This window comes from Gorilla gorilla, chromosome 4 (genome assembly GCF_029281585.2).
Source record: "Gorilla gorilla gorilla isolate KB3781 chromosome 4, NHGRI_mGorGor1-v2.1_pri, whole genome shotgun sequence".
Taxonomy (NCBI): Eukaryota; Metazoa; Chordata; class Mammalia; order Primates; family Hominidae; genus Gorilla; species Gorilla gorilla.
Genome location: NC_073228.2, coordinates 150,135,574 through 150,156,965, shown reverse-complemented (window position 1 = coordinate 150,156,965; position 21,392 = coordinate 150,135,574). Strand labels below are relative to the sequence as shown.

At 36.1% G+C, this 21,392-nt stretch overlaps 1 protein-coding gene across 4 annotated transcripts in view; it reads right to left on the bottom strand.

The window, feature by feature from the left end:
• Positions 1–1,041: 1,041 nt before the first annotated feature.
• The window catches only part of RBM27 (RNA binding motif protein 27), an 85,372-nt gene continuing 65,021 nt past the window's right edge, over positions 1,042–21,392 (bottom strand). For all 4 annotated transcript variants that reach the window (XM_004042756.4, XM_019028374.3, XM_019028376.3 and 1 more), the window contains 6 exons: positions 20,995–21,069; positions 20,692–20,856; positions 19,223–19,327; positions 18,603–18,794; positions 5,541–5,651; positions 1,042–4,311 (listed from right to left, as the gene is read on the bottom strand). In XM_004042756.4, coding sequence (XP_004042804.1) covers positions 4,228–4,311; positions 5,541–5,651; positions 18,603–18,794; positions 19,223–19,327; positions 20,692–20,856; positions 20,995–21,069 — 732 coding nt within the window. In that variant the 3' untranslated portion in view covers positions 1,042–4,227. The remainder of the gene's footprint in view (positions 4,312–5,540; positions 5,652–18,602; positions 18,795–19,222; positions 19,328–20,691; positions 20,857–20,994; positions 21,070–21,392) is intronic.

The following is a 21,392-nucleotide window of genomic DNA, read 5'->3' as shown; positions in this document are numbered from 1 at the left end:
CAATATCCCCACATGTTGATAAACACAATTCTGTGTTTACGGTAACATATCTAGATCCAGATTTGACTGTATGCTGGGGCTTATTCAAAATTTATCCTTGGCTTTAGCACAATTTACTTCCAAATCAGTAAAAATATCACATAAAATCATTAATTTCTGTTAATGAGAGCTCCATCTTAGTAAAACATTTGATTTGTTCAATAGATATAACTATGTTCAGAATTATGCCTGCTCCCTCCAAAAAAGTCCCAGAACTAATGTTTATTGTAAATATATTTAGGATTATGATCTACTCAAAGCAAATGGTGACAAACAGCTTATTTGCTATTTACATAATACATAAAATAAATTTTATTTGAAAGGAATGAAAATAACTTTACTCTCATTCTTTGAGTATTTTCTTGTATAAGCTGAAATTCAAAGAATGTTCCTTCTTAATGCATAATCATTGGAGGGGGAATTTTACAATAGCATTTTTTAAAATGGGAAAACCAGGTGATACACTTCCCTTCTCTTTCTCATCACCACCCAGTCCTTAGTGCATAACATCACTATCTTCCCCTGTTTGTCCTTACAAATCTTTGTCACATTCAGAACTGATTTATGTTTAAATCATCTCTTCTAGGTGTTTTTTCCCTTCTCCCTATTCTACTTAAGGAAAATGTCCCTCCTACTGATGGCAGGCATAATGAATATCCTCAAGACAACATTAAAATAATTGCTTTCAAGAAACTGTTTTGTGCTTTTTTATCTGGGATACCAAGAACCATCCAGGAACAAAATAATGTGGCTATCAAAGGTTACTTACAAGTAGCATTTTAATACCTTCTCTTTCATTCTCCAGGCTACTCTGTTGAGAAAGTTATCCTACTTAATATTTAATAGCCAGTGACTTCGAACCCAACTTCATATTGAGTGACATTCTCTCATGTTTATGAACACAACATAAAACACACATACATAGCCACTACTCACTCACTCTCACAAGCAAGCATACACACACATTTTCTTTCTTTCCAGAACAAGCCAGAATTACAGCTCTTTTGGTGATTGTTATAATTTTTGGAATGGTTCATAAATTTTCCAAATTCTTTTAAATTTGTAATACTTTCATCTTTTTTTCTTTTTTTTCCAATTGTGAACCATTCCATATTGCATCTTTATTGCAAAAGTCAACATGCTTCTTAGAAATTCAGATTGTAATTGATAAAACAAACATTACATATATGAATTTAAATGTATAAACAGTTAGAAATTCAACAATATCTCCTATTATACTATTACACAAGTTCACAATTTTGTAAAAACTATAATACAGGCATACTATACATCAAGAGGAACCACTATTCCTTTTCACATGATTTTTTTCTTTTTTGAAATAATGATCCATCACCAAGGACCCCTTTCACCTTAACAAGACTGTTTTCCAATTTATCATCTTAGCTGGTAACAACATTTCTTCAGTGTTACATAAAGAAATTGAGGGAAATTTTGCAATACTTGGGGTTACCTTTTTATCTTGGACAGTAATCCACTAGTATATCAGGCTGACCTAGTCAACTGGTGGCTATTATTGCTGATCAGCTACTTAAAAAGATGTCACACACATTAAGAGGGACAGAATTTGCCTTAGATGCTGTATGTTATTTCTGTAAATGAAGATGCCAAGAAAACATGTATGGCAGTTATTCACTTTAAGTGAAATTCTAACAGTTGAAGATTTGATGGTGGAAGTAAATCCCAAAGGGGGCAGGGGATATATATAAACTATTTTATGCTAACCTTAAGTTTTCCAATATTATAATTAACTCACTTCAAATTCATCTTTGAGTCAAACATATTTTAAAATTCTTTGAAAGCACACTTTTAAAGTATTTTTAGTCCTGTTTAACATGTACTGAAAACTTACAGAAAGGGCCTCAAACCTTACTGAAAAAACTGTTTTTCACTTTAACACACTTCTCTTTTATCTTCTGCCCCCAATACTAAAAAGTCAAATTTTCAACTTTTGACTGAGAGTGAAATAAGATGTCCATTTTGAGGTCAAAAAAATCATATGAAAAGGAATCTCATTCTGTTGAACTGTCTACTGAAATTTTTCTTAGAGTTCCATTTATTTACTGTAATTTTCAGTTTCCAAATACAAAAATACAACAATTCTTATTGAAATCTATACGCTGGTAGTTTTAGTACACAAAAAAAAAACCCAAACAAATTATTTACAAAATTATACAGTTTAAGAAAAAACTTTGTACAAAAAATATATAAATCCTTTGTTCCCTCTATCACGTTTAAACTGTCAGGACTCAAAATATTCACCACAATGAATCTTTCAAAATATATACTGACTGAGCCACAGACATCAAGAAAAATTTCATTAGAGATGATGGAGGAGTAAGGAGCAAGATTGTGTATTCTAGATACACCATTCTAATATTTTCCTTCTTTTATAAGCTTATTTTACCTTCAGTGTTACTAGAAATATAACAATAACCTAGAAAAAGGAAGTCCTCATTATTATGAAAGAAAATTATATGAACTTAAAAATGACCCTGGTTTGACACATCATTCCAGGAAAACATGTAGAATAATAAAGATTATCAGAACATGGGATTTAACTCCTTATAGCTAAGTAAATCTAGAATCCTGATGGTTTTAAGTTCTTAGTGAATAGTTTCTATATTGAGAAATAGTCTTTACCTCAGCAAACAAAATCCTTGATATAGTGGTCACCAAGAACCTTCTGGAGACAACAGGAGGTTTCAAATTTTCATACCACACATATATAAAAACACAGATGTGTATATCCTTGAAAAAGTGACAGCCTATGTACATTAATCATTTTATTTTCCCAGGGGTCAGTACAGTGTAGTGTTGCTCCTCTGCTTTTCCATCTAACATTCAGAACACGAAGACATAAATTTACATATATATTTTACTTAACAGATACTCTACTCTATACAGTGTACAGTAAAAATGCACACAGTAAAGGAAACTGTCTACTGAGGGATGCGTATGTTCATGGATAGCAACAAGCTACAAAATTATGAAAAAATAAGGTCATCTGAACAAAGTCATATATGACTCCCATTTATTACTAGCATACTCAGCCCTCAACCCCCTCCCACCTCCACCCCCCACCCCCCAGTCACCTCACCATCATGGTTTAAATTTAGGAAAAGAATTTCAGACATTTTTAAACCCTTCTGTGTAACTATACTGAACTGAAGCTTCAAAAGAGGGAAAAAATAAAGCTGGTGATTCTCTTCTCCCCAAAATCCTTCCATCATTCTCATCAAAACATCACTTATTTATCCAGGTGCTGGTTTGAACTTTTATTGGAGACTGCCTGCGGTTGCCCAAATGAACCACTTTTATCAATGATGACTAAGTTCAGGCCTATTAATAGAAAGGCAAGAGGAAGAAAAGGGGGACGAGAAAGGGGCAATAGGTGAAAGCCTTTTACATTCTGAGTTATAAAAATTTTTAAAAAGACCAGCCGAACCAGCGCTCACTAAATATCAAAGCAAACTAAGAATCAGTAGCAGGAAAAGTCCAGGAGTTCATATGACAAGAGAATGGAAATACTATAGAGCTAGCTACCATTGCTGTAGCATTTAAGAACACACAGTTTGTTGTGATTTTCACTGAACTAGTACTACCACACATAAAAACCATGAAAAACAAATTTAGACTGAATACAAATTGGGCTCCTCCAAAGTAAAACAAAAATAAAATTAAAATAAACATATTTTTCTTCCAAGACCACTCTTGAAAGCAAAAGGGCATTTTAATTACGAATATTTCCTACTGTCTGATGACCCATCCATAACAACTGTTAAAAGATTACAGGTGATTTTGACATTTAATTAAATTTTATCAGTAGATTATAATCCAAAATAAAATTTCTGAACACCCTGTCATTTACATCATAATCCAACACCAACAGCAACAAAAAAAAGGTGGTGTGGAAAATAAGGCTCTAGAGATTATCCATGTCATTGCTGTGGATCTTCACAACTGTGTAAAAGTCACTAGGCCTTTGGTGCTTTAATATCATGTACAGTTATGAGATGTGTTTAAATAGCAAACTTGCTGTTCTTGAACCTACTGTGTTGAAAAGAAAAATAAAAAAATTTTTTTTGGCTCATTGACTTCTTTTAAATAATTTTTAAAAGTTGTTCTTCTAAACAATATTCCTAAAAATTATACAGCTAGCATCAGATTTCATCTTCGCCATGAGCGAGACTCATATTCATCTTCATCTTCATCGTCATCATCAGGCAAAAACAAATCTGAGGTTTCTGTTTCCTGAAGAAAGAGAGGTTAAAATCTGCTTAGTGGCACAAGAATGGTAAGTAAAATACTTTTTAGGCCAAAGGACAAACAGCCTAGTATACAAAGCCCAGGCTAGATTTCATAAGGGATGCATGCAAGAGTATCTTTCAGGGCAAAAAAAAAAAAAAAAAAGCCCAAAATATTTTTGTAAATGAATATAAATTCTTCTCCCCTGCTAATTTTGCTACTTTTAATAGGAGATTTCTACTCTAATATCATCAGGAAAATAATGTGGACATTTAGTACAGAAAATTTAAAAAAGACTATGAGATACGTTTCTGATAAATTAAAATTAATTTTATTCTATAAAAAATTAGGAAAATAAATGACCAAACACCTAAATCTTTGTTTTTATATCCATCCAACTGTTTGTGAGAGGTGAGTATACTAGCTTCCCCATGACACTGATATTCCAAATCTTATATAAAAATCTAAAATCTTAGACAAAGTAGATGTATCTGCAAACACTACCCAAATACCATGACTTCTTTTTTTCTTTTAATCTAGGGAACATTTCTGCTTTTGCTGTGTAAAATTACCTATATAGTGAGAAGACACTTGATCAAACTATAAATGCTAGCTAGGTATCTTTTAAAACCAAGATTGTCATATAAATCAGGAAAACCTCGCAACGTAGCCTAAGTGTTCACTAAATAAACTAATGATAAATAACAGGAGTAAAAAAGCAAAATAAATTCTCATATATTTTAAGAAGCTGATTATTCAGTACTTTTATTATTTAGGTCTTTAGTTTTCCAATTCTTTCCTCTATGTTCAACTTCTGCACACTCTGATTTTAACCAATTGTACACAGAAGGAAAATAAGAGACTCAAATCTAGTACTATGGAACTTGAATAAACAAAAAGTGAAACCAACCAATTAAAGTTTAATTCATTTATGTAATATCTGACTTTATTCATCAGAATAAAAATTTCTAGAGCTCAAATAAATCCAATACAATTGTAAACAAAAAAGAAGTCTTTCCTATATCAGAAGAAAATAACCCCTAACACAGCTTTTTATATCTCTAGACCTGTTTTTATATCTCTAGACCGTTAATAAACATCTAAACGGGTCTTAATTTGCATGCATGAAAGAAAAACCCAGTATTTATTTTTTAATTTATACTATTTAATATCATAAAAAATACATAATTGAGAAGTGATCTAATTCAACTCTTATTTCCAACCACTAAATTTACCTCCTCCTTGACTTCTTCTTCTTCAGTCTCAGTGGATATAGATGGTACCTTGGGCTTGTGCCACGATATCTGTAGCCGACGGTCTTTAAATTTTGGCCCTTGGTTTGTGGTCTAAAATATATATTAGAAGAACATACAAGTTTGCACTCAAATTTACTAATGATTTCTGCAAATTCTGTGTTATTTAAAAAGTATAACATAGGGCAGGAGAGAAATCTGTTAAAGTGGATCTACAATCTCCAATGAGAGCTAAAAAAAAATAAAGTCCCTTTTAATTAGAGCAACTATACGTTATGGTTTGCCTAGGATAAACCATGGTTTATATCTGTGTCAGGTAAATGTTAGCATCTGTCTTGGTTGAAGAAATAATTTTTTTTCTAAGTAGAGTTGCTCTACTTACAAAAGTCATGATGAGGACAAGAAATATTCTTAATACATGTATTGACCTTTGGCTTTGATATCTACATATATAGACTCAAAGCTTAGAAAAAAGGTGAATCATCTGCTTATTCAACTCACTGCATCTCTTACAGCCCCACCTATGTTGGATAAAGTTCTTCTTATTTCCACTTCTGAAATGCTATACATTAGTAAGCACCTCCCAGCTCATCTATGCATTCAATAAACATTAAACAAACACCTAATACTATCCTAACTCATAAAACTGCTCCATTTCAAATGTTACTTGGTACTAATTTTTAAACATTTTTTTCTCCCCAGCAAATTCCAATAGGGGAAAGCAAATTTTAAAGACAAAGCAACACAGACAAGGGACTAGGGATCCAAAGTTACAGAAAAGTAAAAGCTTAGCCATCCCTATAGCTTTCCTATCAAAGGTCCTCATTTATAGAACTGGGGGTTCTAAAAAACATAATAGAAGAGATTCTTTTTTATTTGGGCTTTCATTCTACTCTATCTAGCAAAATCATTGCTAAACCTCCTGAAGCATTTGCCAAATGTTTCCATAAAACACTTGGAGCATAGCATGGTGAGAATGTACATTAGAGCAGACTCATAAATCCATTACTGCCTGCACAGACATCGTCCTGTGTTCTAAGGGAAAAATTCCCACCATTCCTTGAAGGGTCTAAATGCTCATAACCTAACACCAAACATTATGATTCATGGGACATACCAAACTGATGTATCAAAATAGCCCTACCAAATATAGATATGTACCTTTTTTTTTCTTTTTGAGACAGGGTCTTGCTCTGATTCCCAGGCTGGAATGTGCAGTGGGAAGATCACACTCACTGCAGCCTCGACTCCCTGGGTCCAAGTGATCCTCCCACTTCAGCTTCCCAAGGAGCTGAGACCACAAGCATGCACCACCTCACCTGGCTAATTTTTTTATTTTTATAGACGGGGTCTCCCAATGTTGCCCAGGCTGGTCTCAAACTCTTGGGCTCGAGGAATTCTCCCACCTCAGCCTCCCAAAGTGTTGGAATTACAGGCACGAGCCACAGCACCTGGTCTATATTTACCATCTTTTAAAAATTAGGTAATGTATGTAATAGAGATCCTTTACCCTTTACTCTATCCTTTAACACACAGCCCAATTATAGAGAGGCTTTCCCTGCTTGTTTTGTTCATTTCTTTATTATTTGAATTTCTAAATAAAAATATATTACTTTTATAAACAGAAAAAGTAATAAAGATTTTTAAATCTGTAATAACTGTGTTGCTCTCCAAAGAGGATAAGAGGTCTGTCCTCCAAAAGGAATATTAAGGCATTAAATGTATTGCATATACATTATTAAAGGAAGAATAAGAAATGTATACAGAGTCTGAAATTAAGAACAAATAATTTCTACTATCTAACTTATAACAAATCAAATAAATCAGCAATTAGAATAAAGATATATTATGACGCTACCAAGTTAGGAATTCTCATACACAAATGGTGAGAATCTCAAACTGATTCTAAACTGGTAAGAATCTAAAACTGATGGGGTTCACTCAGCAATTCCACATACAGTCATCACTTGGTGTTTCTGGGGCACTGGTTCCAGCAATCTCTGTGAATACCAAAATCCATGAATGCTCAAGTCATTTACATAAAATAGTGTAGTATTAGCATGTAATCTACACACATTCTCCTATATACTTCGAATCCTCTCTAGATTACTTATAATATCTAATGCAATGTAAAAGCTATGTAAATAGTTGTTATACTGTATTGTTTAGGGAATAATGACAAAAAAATGTACATGCTCAGTACAGATGCAACCTTTCATTTTTTTCCCAATATTTTTGATCCAAAATAGGTTGAATCCATGGAGATGAAACCCACACATATGAAGGGCCAACTGTATATCCAAGAGAAATGGTGTGTACATGTGTAGTTAAAAACACGTATAAGATAGCAACACTGCTTACAAAAGCCACATAGTAGAAATAACCCAAACATCCATCAGTAAGAGGATGAGGCTGGGTGCGGTGGCTCACGCCTGTAATCCTAACACTTTGGGAGGCCGAGGTGGGCGGATCACCTGAGGTCAGGAGTTCAAGACCAGCCTGTCCAACATGGAGAAACACCATCTCTACTAAAAATACAAAAATTAGCCAGGGGTACTGGCACATGCCCATAATCCCAGCTACTCAGGAGGCTGAGGCAGGAGAGAATCATTTGAACCCATGAGGTGGAGGCTGCCATGAGCCGAGATCGCGCCACTGTGATCTGGCCTGGGCAACAGAGTGAGACTCCATCTCAAAAAAAAAAAAAAAAAAAAAAGGATGAAAAATAAACTGTGGTATATTGATACAACTATTATATAGTAATAAAAATGGCAAATTACTATTACATGTAAAAACATGAATGAGTCTCACAAACATTAAACAGAAGAAGCCAAGCACAAAAGAATATACACTGTGTGATTCCATTTACATAACATTTTAAAAACAGGCAGAATACTACTATAATATTTAGGAATGCATATTTAGGTGATAAAACTACAGTCAATTCTCATTACTTGCAGTAGTTTTGTTCTAAAAAGTTGATGCAAACATTTAATTGGCAAATAGCCACTACTTATAGGGGAAATAGAATTAGACTCTTATGAGCCTCTAGAGCAACCTTGTCCAACCTGTGGCCCATGGGCCACATATGGCCCAGGATGGCTTTGAATGCAGCCCAACACAAATTTCATAAACTTTCTTAAAACACTATGAGATTTTTTTTTCCTGCTCATCAGCTATCATTAGTGTTAGTGTATTTTATGTGTGGCCCAAGACAATTATTCTTCTTCCAATGTGGTCCAGGGAAGCCAAAAGATTGGACACTCCTGTTTTAGAGGGTCACAACATTTTTGTCAGCTAATCAACACAAACTTTGGTTTTATGTGTTTCTGTTGAAAGACATCTTATTTAATATATGTTACTGATTAATTAACATTGAACTCATGGCCAAAAGCACTCACTCATGCCTGAACAAAGCTTAACTAACACATGTATCTTTGTAAGGCATATCACAGCCTTGCACTTAGGAACACTAGACAGGACTTTAGAACTACATTCGGGGGCCATTTAAAACAGTTTAATCACCAAGAAAACAAAAAAAATTGAGAAAAATGTGGCATTAAATAGACTGCAAAGGCCGGGCGCAGGGGCTCACGCCTGTCATCCTAGCACTTTAGGAGGCTGATATCAGGAGTTTGAGACCAACCTGGCCAACATGGTGAAACCTCGTCTCTACTACTAAAAATACAAAAATTAGTTGGGTGTGGTGGTGGGCGCCTGTAATCCCAGCTACTAGGGAGGCTGAGGCAAGATAATCACTTGAACCCGGGAGGCGAAGGCTGCAGTGAGCCAAGATCATGCCACTGCACTCCAGCCTGGGTGATAGAGCGAGACTCTGTCTCAAAAAAAATAAATAAATAAATAAAACAAATAGACTGCAAAAGGGGCATTTGTTTACAGTATAAAAGCTGAAACAAGAAGGCATAGCACCATCTTATTTCTATCTCAGCTGAAAACGGGCACATGAGGGGACTGGCAACTGTGTGTATGTCTGAGAATGACCACAAAACACCATAAGTATTGATTTTGGGGTTACAAATAAATTTTAGTGAGTAGATGAATTGGCAAATGTGGAATCTGAAAATAATAAGGATTGACTATAAAGAAAGCAAGGTGACTATCATAAAGTGAGGCTAACAGTTACTGCTCTGAGAAGGAGAGAAGATAGAGGCTGGGAGGAGCAACAAGGGAGATTGGGGTATTGGAAATGTTCTATTTCTTGACCTGAGGGATAGGTATATTAGGTGTTTGCCTTCTGATAAATCATTGAACTATATGTTTATGATCAGTATAGTTGGTTTTTATAAACATTTTTAGTTGACTATAGGTATAACCTTTAAAAATTTTAAGGAAATAGGTCGGGCATGGTGGCACATGCCTATAATCCCAGCCCTTTGAGGCTGAGGCAGGTAGATCACCTGAGTTCAGGAGTTTGAGACCAGCTGGCCAACATGGTGAAACCTCATCTCTACTAAAAATACAAAAATTAGCTGGGCGCGGTGGTGCATGCCTATAATCCCAGCTACTCAGGAGGCGAAGAAAGGAGAATCCCTGAACCTGGGAGGTGGAGGTTGCAGTGAGCTGAGATCGTACCACTGCACTCCGGCCTGGGTGACAGGTGACTTGAGACTCTGTCTCCAAAAAAAAAAAAAAAAAAAAATTAAAGAAATACCAGATAGCTAAGATTTTTATGTGAAAAAGGCAAGGTTTGGAATGCAGCCCTGTATGTATAATATGATCACATTTTCGTAAATGTTTTTAAAGTGAGAAGCTTTATATATGTTTTCTTACATACATAGTATTTTTCTATAAAGATACCTAAGAATAGTGACTATCTTTTAAGAATGGAAAAAGATTAATAAAAGGGAGATTTTACTTTTATTAGTCATACTTTTTTTTTTTTTTTTTGAGACAGAGTCTTGCTCTATTGCCCAGGCTGGAGTGCAGTGGCGCAATCTGGGTTCACTCCAACCTCCACCTCCTGGGCTCAAGCAATTCATGTGCCTCAGCCTCCCGAGTAGCTGCGACTACAGGCAGATGCCACCACAGCTAGCTAATTTTTGTATTTTTTGTTGAGATAGGGTTTTGCCATGTTGGCCAGGCTGGTCTCAAACTCCTGAGGTCAGGTGATCCACCCGCCTCGGCCTCCCAAAGTGCTGTGATTATAGGCGTGAGCCACCGTACCCGGCCCTAGTCATCCTTTTAACCATTTGCATACATTATATTTTTATTTTTAAAAGTTTTGGTTTTTTTTGTTTTTTTGAGACAGAGTCTCACTCTGTCGCCCAGGCTGGAGTGCAGTGGCGCAATCTCGGCTCACTGTAACCCGCCTCCCAGGTTTAAGTGATTCTCCTGCCTCAGCCTCCTGAGTAGCTGGGACTCCAGGTGCGTGCCACCATGCCCGGCTAATTTTTTGTATTCTTAGTAGAGATGGGGTTTCACTGTGTCAGCCAGGATGGTCTCAATCTCCTGACCTCGTAATCCACCCACCTGGGGCTCCCAAAGTGCTGGGATTACAGGTGTGAGCCACCGCACCCAGCCCTAAAAAGTACTTTTTAAAAAAATCTAGGATTAATCTCTTAACATATTTGTTACTTATTACAGTACCTAATTGTTCTACACATACATATATATTCTCTCACATACACATCTAAATATGGTTTAAAATGATAAAATATTGGGAAAAAAGGCCAGGCGCAGTGGCTGATGCCTGTAATCCCAGCACTTTGGGAGGCAGAGGCGGGCGGATCACAAGGTCAGGAGATCGAGACCATCCTGGCTAACATGGTGAAACCCCGTCTCTACTCAAAATACAAAAAATTAGCCAGGCGTGGTGGCGGGCGCCTGTAGTCCCAGCTACTCGGGAGGCTGAGGCAGGAGAATGGCATGAACCCGCGAGGCGGAGCATGCAGTGAGCTCAGACTGCATCACTGCACTCCAGCCTGGGAGGCAGCCAGACTCCGTCTCAAAACAAAAAAAAAAAATGGGAAAAAACTGGATGTCCATCAATACAGGATGGTTCAACTGTAGTATTATATATCTGTGCAATGAAATACCACGCAGTCATTAAAAAGAATGAAGCAACGCCACACGCACTAGTGTAGAACAATCTAAAATCTAATATATATAAAGTAAAAGTACATATGGCAAAAGGGTGTTGTATAACATGCTACCATTTTTATAAAAGAGAGAACAAATAATATATATAGAGAGAGAATATCTTTAAGCAGATGTATGAGAAACTCGTAACAATAATTGTCTATGGGGAGTGAAATTGAGTGACTGGAGGTAGAAGGAAATCTTATTTTTCATTGTATACACTTTTACTCCTTTTTCATTTTGTTTACGTGTGTTGGCCAAGGAAATAATTCAAATAAAATACATATATATGTGAATATGAGATCAACTATATATACCATAAATTAAAAATTATATGCATATTAGGGTTCTTGGTAGAAGCTGCTCAAAGAGAAATTCATCTAGTCCAGCCATTTTCCCCGATTAGAAACTGACGCCCAATCTATGCCAGTCATCATATATCAATCAACTGACTGGTAGATAAAAAAACAAAATTCAAGTGCTATATGAGGGAATGAGCAAATAGGTACTCTCATCCAATGTCACTACAAGTATAAATTAGTACAACATTCTGAAGGGTTATTTAGCGAGCTGTACCAAAATTTCAATGCATGCCTTCGATCCAGTTATCTCCTTCCTAGGAATTTACCTAAAGCAGTGGTTCTCAATTGGAGACATCACTCTAGCAAGTATTTTGGCAGTCACACTGACTAAGTAGCACTTATTGGCAATTACTAGGTGGTAGCCAGGGGTGCCAGAAGTTTTACAATGTGCAGCACTGTCCCACATAATGAAAAATTATTGGCCAGGCGCGGTGGCTCATGCCTGCAATCCCAGCACTTTGGGAGGCCGAGGTGGGAGGTCACCTGAGATCAGGAGTTTGAGACCAGCCTAACCAACATGGTGAAACCCCGCCTCTACTAAAAATACAAAAAAAAAAAAAAAAAAAAAAATTAGCTGGGCCTGGTGGCGGGCGCCTCTGGTCCCAGCTGCTCGGGTGGCTGAGGCAGGAGAATGGCATGAACCCAGGAGGTGGAGGTTGCAGGGAGCCAAGATCGTGCCACTGCACTCCATCCTGGGTGACACAGCAAGACTCCGTCTCAAAAAAAAAAAAAAAAAAAAATTATCCCAGTAAATATGCTAAATCTAACATGATGTATATAACATTGTTCATAATAGTTAAATGGTAAACAACCTACCTAACTCATCAATAGGGGGCTGTACATAAAAATTATGGCATATTCTTACAACAGAATGCCTTCAAATAAGACAAATGTATATCTATATTCATAAACATGAACAATTCTCCATGATACACTATGGATGTAAAAACAAACTCCAAAACAGCATGGGTAGTATGTACACATATGACAGATACAGGTGCTAGAAAGATGTTCATAAAAATGTAATTGGTAAGATTTCAAATTTGTTGTGCCTTCTCCTTTATAATTTGTATTGTTTGAATGTTCTAAAAGCAGTAACTACCTTTGTAAAGAAATTTTCAAAATTAAGAGAAAAAAATTACGGCAGTTTAGAGTTTCAATGTCTTTGTAAAAGTCACAGAATTACCATTGCCATATTTCACTCCTAGAACTAGCTACGAAAATTATATTTTCACCTGAAGAACCCTGAACACAGTAAAGTGTGCAGAAAAGGTAAACTCCTGATCACTTGCGACAGATAACAACAGTAAATGGTCATAGCTCACAAATCACCCATATTACCTTTTAAATTTAATTTAAGTTGTTTTGTAAAGATAGGGTCTCACTATGCTGCCCAGGTTGGTCTTGAACTTCTGGGCTCAAGCAATCCTCCCACCTCAGCCTCCCAAAGTGCTGGGATTACAGGCAGGTGCCACCAAGCCAGGCCTACATTACTTTTTTAACAAGGTCTGATGAAGGGCAATCAATGAAGCACTATCTAAAAAACTTTCTCCAAATGTTAAATACACAGAAAAGGTTAATTTTTGTTCTGGAAAGCACAAAAGAAAACTATCTGCCTAACTATAAGGTATCATTTCCATGTACAGTAAAATTCTCAAATATATTTTTCAGATACTTGGAAGATGGGGGAAAATCCCTGTCTTGAGAGGCTGTGGGGAAAAGCTAACTATGTGCGAAGTCTTTGGTAATTATAGCAGAAATATTCAATTGCCTCATATGAAGTTCCAGGAATGACAGGAGTGAGACATTAGAGGTTTTTGCCAGTAAGAACATAAAAATTATAACGAATTATATAAATATTGTGGGAGCACAGGTTCTAAACAGTACTTTAGAGATAAACCTCTTACTTTCTTAAGACTCAAAGGGTCTTCTGGCTAAAGGTGGGGAACTGACCATCTGTCATATGCAATTTCATACCCTTCCCCAGACACCCACTGAAACGACAGTAGAATAATTTATTTTTTTAAGGTATAAATCCGTAACAAAAAAATAAAAAAAAACACAACGAGGTCAAAAAAAAAACTGGAGAGGTGGGAAGCAGAAAGACTAATGGGAAGTCAATATATGATGCTTAAAATTTAAAAATCAAGAAGTAACAGTAAAAACAGGAATTTAAAAAAAGAAAAAAAAAACTGGCCAGGTGCAATGGCTCATGCCTGTAATCCCAACACTTTGGGAGGTCAAGGCAAGAGGAAAAAAGCCTAATCAAAAGGCAACATGGTAGGATAGAAGAAGAGAAATATATTAATCTGAGCAGCTGAATTTCTGAATTGATCAATCCTAAAACCTAACTCTAGACTCCTTGAAAAGAAGGAAAAATTCAAAATTCTTACAGTTAAATGAGCCACACTACTTGAAAAATATCAAAGTACAGTCTATATATTCCAAATATTTAGAGAAAATAACTTTTCCTGTTGTATCTAGCCGAACCTCCCTTCAACAGGGATGAAGTACTTTAGTTTTTGTCCCATCTGTGCCCTTGGCAAGGCTCTGAGTTAAAATTTTCAGCTTCTGAATTAAACTTTAATTATAAATACTTAACATTAACTTCATTAAGATATTAAAAATCTTAAGATTTCTGTGAAATAAAGATAGGTAAATAAAGATTTTTCTATTAAAAAGTTCTTTCTGGGCCGGGCGCAGTGGCTCATGCCTATAATCCTAGCACTTTGGGAGGCTAAGGCAGTGGATCACCTGAGGTCAGGAGTTTGAGACCAGGCTGGCCAACATGGTGAAACCTGTCTCTACTAAAAAACACAAAAAAATTAGCCAGGAGGTGTACGCCTGTAATCCCAACTACTGGAGGGACTGAGGTAGGTGAATCACTTGAACCTAGGAGGCGGAGATTGCAAGGGAGTCGAGATCACACCACTGCACTCCAGCCTGGGCGACAGAGCAAGACTCCGTCTCCAAAAAAATAAAAAATAAAAAAAAATAAAAATTAAAAAGTTCTTTCTGGATTCGCTGATTTTGATCTTTAAAATATATAAAATTATATTTATATATTTCAATTCATTATGTTTAACTTAAATATTTGATATATAAAGTAACATAATAACATACTAGGAGTCTGCATACTACAGCCCTCAGGATAAATGTAGCCCAGCACCCTGTTTTTAACGACCCAGGAGCTAAGAATGGTTTTTACATTTTTGAAAAGGTTATTAAAAGAAAAATATGTTCATCCATTGAAGTACAAAGAAGAAAAAGAAAAAAAAGAAAAAGAACTAGAAAGGAAAGAGGAAGAGAGGGAAAAGCAGGTGAAAGGAGAGAAGACAATGTAAAGGAGATCATCTGTATCTCCTCACAAAAAACCTAAAGTATTTACTGTCTAGTCCTTTACAGAAAAAGTCTGCTGATCTCTGATACATACTATTAATATATTTATATATTAATGTATGTTTTTATGCTGTTATATATATAACCTGCACTGTAAATTAAATATTCTATGTATTTTAAATTTGTATATGCTTTAATGTATATATACCTTTCATATAAGTACCTGGGACCAAAAAGATCGAGATCAACCAATATCCTCAAATTTGGTTTTAAAATACATAATATAAAACACTGATGCTTCATCCCAAAAGTGAATGTGAAAAAAAAAGTCTGATTTTAAAAGTAGTATGTGTGGGCCGGGCACGGTGGCTCATGCCTGTAATCCCAGCACTTTGGGAGGCCAACGCAGCCGGCGGGCAGATCACTGGAGGCCAGGAGTTTGAGACCAGCCTGGCCAACATGGCAAAACCCCATCTCTAGTAAAAAATACAGAAAAATTAGCTGGGTGTGGTCGTGCGTGCCTGTAGTCGCAGCTACTCAGGAGGCTGAGGCACGAGAATCGCTTGAACCCAGGAGGCAGAGGTTGCAGTGAGCTAAGATCATGCCACTACACTCCAGCCTGGGTGACAGATGGAGACTGTCACAAAAAACAGAAAACAAAAAACAAAAAAAAGATAACCACCTATTAAAAAAAAAAAAAGGAGTATGTGTTCCTCAGGAAGTATGGAAAATAGAGAAGTGCTAATACTACTAACACTAAAAATACAAAAATTAGCTGGGTGTGGTGGCTAACACCTGTAATCCCAGCTACTCAGGAGGCTGAGGCAGGAGAATCGCTTGAACCCAGGAGGTGGAGGTCGCAATGAGCCAAGATCGTGCCATTGCACTCCAGCCTGGGCGACGAGAGCAAAACTCCATCTCAAAAAAAATACGTTTTTAAAGGCAGCAAAACACTGTCAAACATTTACATGGTTATCATTTTTCACTATTACCTGCACTATAATGAGCATACTTATAGCTGCCATTTGCATACGACCATAATCCACTTATGATAAGTTCTTAGACTATTGAAGAGCAAACTCTGAAGGACTCCAGAATTAGATTCCAAATAGCTTCACTAAAATCCATCCATCATTTTCTCATATAGATATGGCTCACCCATGATCCTTTCATAATCATTAAGAATAGAAGAATACTGAAAATATAGATTTTACCTTGGCCTCTGTCAGATACAAAAGACCTTGAAGAAGAGTTTCCTTTTATGTTTGCTAACTCTATTCGGAATAATGCCTAAGAATATGTATTTCTGTATTTCTTTCAAAGAAAGCATACTATATTGCCCAGGTAGTTATTATCAGGGAAGTGTGCTCCTAGTACTCGAGACCCTTTCTGATAGCATGCTATCAAAAAAGAAAAAAAAAGAGCCATCCAAATCAAAGGAAGTGTTTTGTTCTTGAAGTTACCTCATCTGCCTTAGCTTTGCTTGCTCTTTTCCTAAGTGTCTAGACATAACCACATCTGCCAACTGAATGCCACAATGCAGACTTGTCAGGTATATGTACATAAAAATTGGTTATTTTTAGATGCTTTAGAATGGTTCTACTTTTCAGAAGGAAGGAGATCCATTTGAGCATGGCTTCTGGGTTAAAATTTAAACATCTACATATAGTCTCCAGTGACCACAGGATAGAACATGTAGCTGTCTCCCTAGTAAGATTAACTATTTTTTGTAACTGAAACTTTCTGAGTCAAATTTGTAGAAATTCTGCTTCACATAATCCAATATCACCTCACCAGAACTGGTACTGGTTCTACAAGACCAATTTATTTGGCAAAGAGATTTTAATTTTATATACTAAACCTTAAAAGGCAAAAATCAACATTCGTGCAGCCTTCACAATACCCTGCACTTGTATAGTGCTCCTCCATCTTCTTTACTCCTCAAGAAGTCACTTAGAGCTATTCTCCCACTTTACAAAAAAGGCAAATAAGGGTTACATCAGGGAAAGAACTGGGTCAAGAGTGAACCATTCACAACCCAGAGGACATTCAAATCTGGACACTTTTCTTAGCCTATCTTCCCCAAGAATCAGGGTGAAACAGGGTTAATGGGCATCAAACTAATAAAAACACTTGAAGTGAAGCCTTGCTCTTTATGATCTCCCTCACCATCTTTAATACTTTTTTTTTTTTTTTGAGATGGAGTTTCGCTTTTGTGGCTCAGGCTGGTGTGCAATGGCACTATCTCAGCTCACTGCAACCTCTGCCTCCCGAGTTCAAGCAATTCTCCTGCCTCAGCTTCCTAAGAAGCTGGGATTACAGGCGCACACCACCACACCCAGCTAATTTTTGTATTTTTAGTAGAGATGGGGTTTCACCATGTTGGCCAGGCTGGTCTCAAACTCCTGACTGACCTCAGGTCATCCACCTGCCTCAGCCTCCCAGAGTGCTGGGATTACAGGCATGAGCCACTGTCCCTGGCCATCTTTAAAACTTAATAGGGCTGAAAATAGTTCCTCTCAAAAGAGTTGTTTGAGGAATAGGGAAACTGGTTATCTTGGTTCCACTACTTATTAATTATATGATTGTGGTTGACATTTTAACTTGTGGTGTTCACATCTGTACACACAGGATTTCACATGTACACAGTTTTGCATGTATATACAGTTTGCATGTATTTCACATTTATACAGTCATTTAAAATTAAATGAGATCATGTATGAAAATGTTCTAGCACAAATAATGTCAATAAAATATTTACTGAATGAATGAGTGGCTGGAAAGAGTATATACTGCATATGTCCAAAACAGTAAAGACATTTGCCTGTAGCAAATCTCTATTTGCATGTTTGCCTAAAAGTAAGTGGTTGCCACTATATACAGAATATAACTAAATATACCTGTTATCCTAATAAATTCTTTATTTGAATTTTGCTTCCATCCCAGACTGTTTCACTGTTAACTATAAATGCCTGGTAAGCCATGTAATAATCCCAAAACAAAAATTAAATATAGCTCTGGAACAACTTGTCACTACAAATGCACTTAAGTGGAGTATTATGGAATCAAAAGCAAGAGCTGCTTCTTGACTTTTAAATATATTAAATAGGCATTTGGTAGTACTCATGTTTTTTACAACTAATTTTTCTAATCTATAAAACATCTGACATTTATATACACTGCAGCAAGGAAAATGATGAGCACAGTGTTTTTAGAGTTAGCATTTGCTATTTTAAAAACTTACTGAGAAATGCTGAAGCAAGTCTTCTTTTTCTTCCTCAATGAATCCTCCAACTGTTAGTGCTTTGGGACGATGGTCCACCACCATGTGATTTAGTGAGCCCCTTCCTCTTCCTCCACGCCCTCGGCCTCTTCCTCGACCTTGAGAGGACATGGTCTTTCCTCGACCCACAGGTAAAATACCTAACCGTGCAGCCTGAATAACAACAAAAAGTAGAATGTAGCATACATTATTAGACTAAACCTTAAAAACAAAGGAAAACTTTTTTTTTTTTTTTTTTTGAGATGGAATTTCACTCTCGTTGCCTAGGCTGGAGTGCAATGGCACGATCTCGGCTCACTGCAACCTCTGCCTCCAGGGTTCAAGCTATTCTCCTGCCTCAGCCTCCCAAGCAGCTGGGATTACAGGCAAGCGCCACCACGCCTGGCTAATTTTGTATTTTTAGTAGAGACGGGGTTTCTCCATGTTGGTCAGGCTTGTCTCAAACTCTTGACCTCAGGTGATCCACCTGCCTCGGCCTCCCAAAGTGCTGAGATTACAGGCACGAGCCACCGCGCCCGGTCAAAGGAAAACTTTTTTGAGACGTTAAATGTGGTGGGGCGCTAACTCCTTTTAAATCTCACCTCAACCTGTAACTGACTGAGTTTTTTCCGTAATTCTGTGGTGTCTTCTCCTGAGGACAGCCTCTTGTGGAGGTCCAGTTCAGTATCTAATAACTCCTTCTGGGCCTTTGGAAAAGTTGAAAATAAAAAGGTATTTTTTAGATAACTTACAAGATCTCCTCCAGAACATGATAGTTACACAATGATACACATGTATTTTGGAACATGAGAATGAGAGGATGCAATAAACATGGGTGTTTTTAAAAAAGTAACTTTACAGATATAGTAGTGCCAACATGTAAAAAGTATATGGATATCAGTGAAAAAGAGTAACCATTAGACGGCTTAAAAATCACATCCTAGGAACAGACACCTGAGATGAGGGAGCTGAGAATAACTGTCACATAATAAAGTATCACAAATGAAACACAATGGAGCAAAATAAATTATATAGTAAAAATGTATTTATAGTACAAAGTAACAGCTACATAATTACTACCAGATTGGAATCCATAACTGTTGCCATTCTCTTTTTTGTTAGAGACGAATTATTTATCAGTCTTTAAGAGACATGACTGCCAATGATTTTTTCACCTCTTTAATTTTTAAAATGTGCATATATATTCTTTCTATAATTAGAAAAGATTTCAATAAAAAACATTTTTATTATATCTTTAAGAAGAAATCTTAAACACTTTATGTTTCTATACTGATAGAGAACCATAATTTCAAATTTAATGTAATACTACATGTAACAATTTACATTCTACATATCTGACAAATTCATTACCAGTTCTCAAAGGACTAGAATTACCTATAATCACACCACAGAACTGTGGTGTAATGGAACCACTGTCTAAACCAAGTACAGCAAGGAAACACATGGAAATTAATAAAAATTAGACTTAAATAGATCTAAAACTTCTGATTATTCTTTTTAATAACATGCCACATTTTTACCCATATGAATAGGCCAGGCTACTTTTTTTAAAGGATGGTTTTATTACAATACTATTACAGCATTAGAAAAACACTGCTGAAATGGGAAATACCTCTTTCACCACCATCACTTTAACAGTGTCATCTTCAGCAGAGAACCAAAATATTCAGTTAAAAAACACATCTTTGTTCAAACAGCGTATTATCAACCTCTTCCCAAAAAGGGTACAGAGCAACTACAGAAACACTAAAACAAAAAAATTGTGGCAGCTGGGTGCAGTGGTTCACACCTGTAATCCCAGCACTCTGGGAGGCCAAGGTGGGAGGACTGCATTTGAGGCCAGCCTGGGCAATATAGTGAGACCTTGTCTCTTAAAAAAAAAAAAAAAAAAAAGGTATTATAATTAGGATTTTTTTTTAAGTACTATAATTGTTTGCCTATATCCCTATTAGGATATTAGCTACCTAAGGGTCCCATTGTACTTTCAAGGTGTCAAGCACATGGCAGATGTTCAATAACCCTATGTTAAATAAAAAATGCAAATAGATACCTCCGTTTTTGTCTTCACTTTAGATGGTGTGGAGACTGCAGAAGATGTTTTTAATTCATCTTTTAATTGTGAGATCTTCTCTCCAAGCTCTTTCAAAGTCTTCATTATATTTGCTCTTTCTTCTGGTTTCATGTTTTTGTTTTTTTCTAACTTGGATATTAACATCTATGAAATAAATAGAAAAAGGTAAAACCATGCTTAATAAACTTTAATATAAAGAAGTCTTTAAAAATTATGAATAATACTTTTAAGATCAATTCTATACATCAATTCTAGCATGCAAATAATGAGCTCTTGTCTTACCTTTTGGCATTCTATTTGCTTTTCTAACACTTCCTGTCTTTTTTTCCTCATATCTTGTTGTAACTTCATTGCTTCCTGTGTAAGTAAAAAAGAAATTAATACAGATAATGTAATTTGCCACCATTCTCAACTCATTTTTTCTGGGTCATCCCTGAGACAGACTGTCCTCCTAATAAAAAAATAGCTGACACCATAGATGAAACCTTTGAATATATTTTCCCTAACACTTTCAGCATAATAGAGTTTACAACTGTACTTAAAAAATATTTAAAATATTGGACCTAATTAGCTATATCTATGAGATTGACTTGAATGACCTGAATGTCCTTATGAAGAAAAACAAAAGTTGTTTTCACTTGCCAATGTAATAACTAAATCCTTATTTTTTAAGTTTAAAG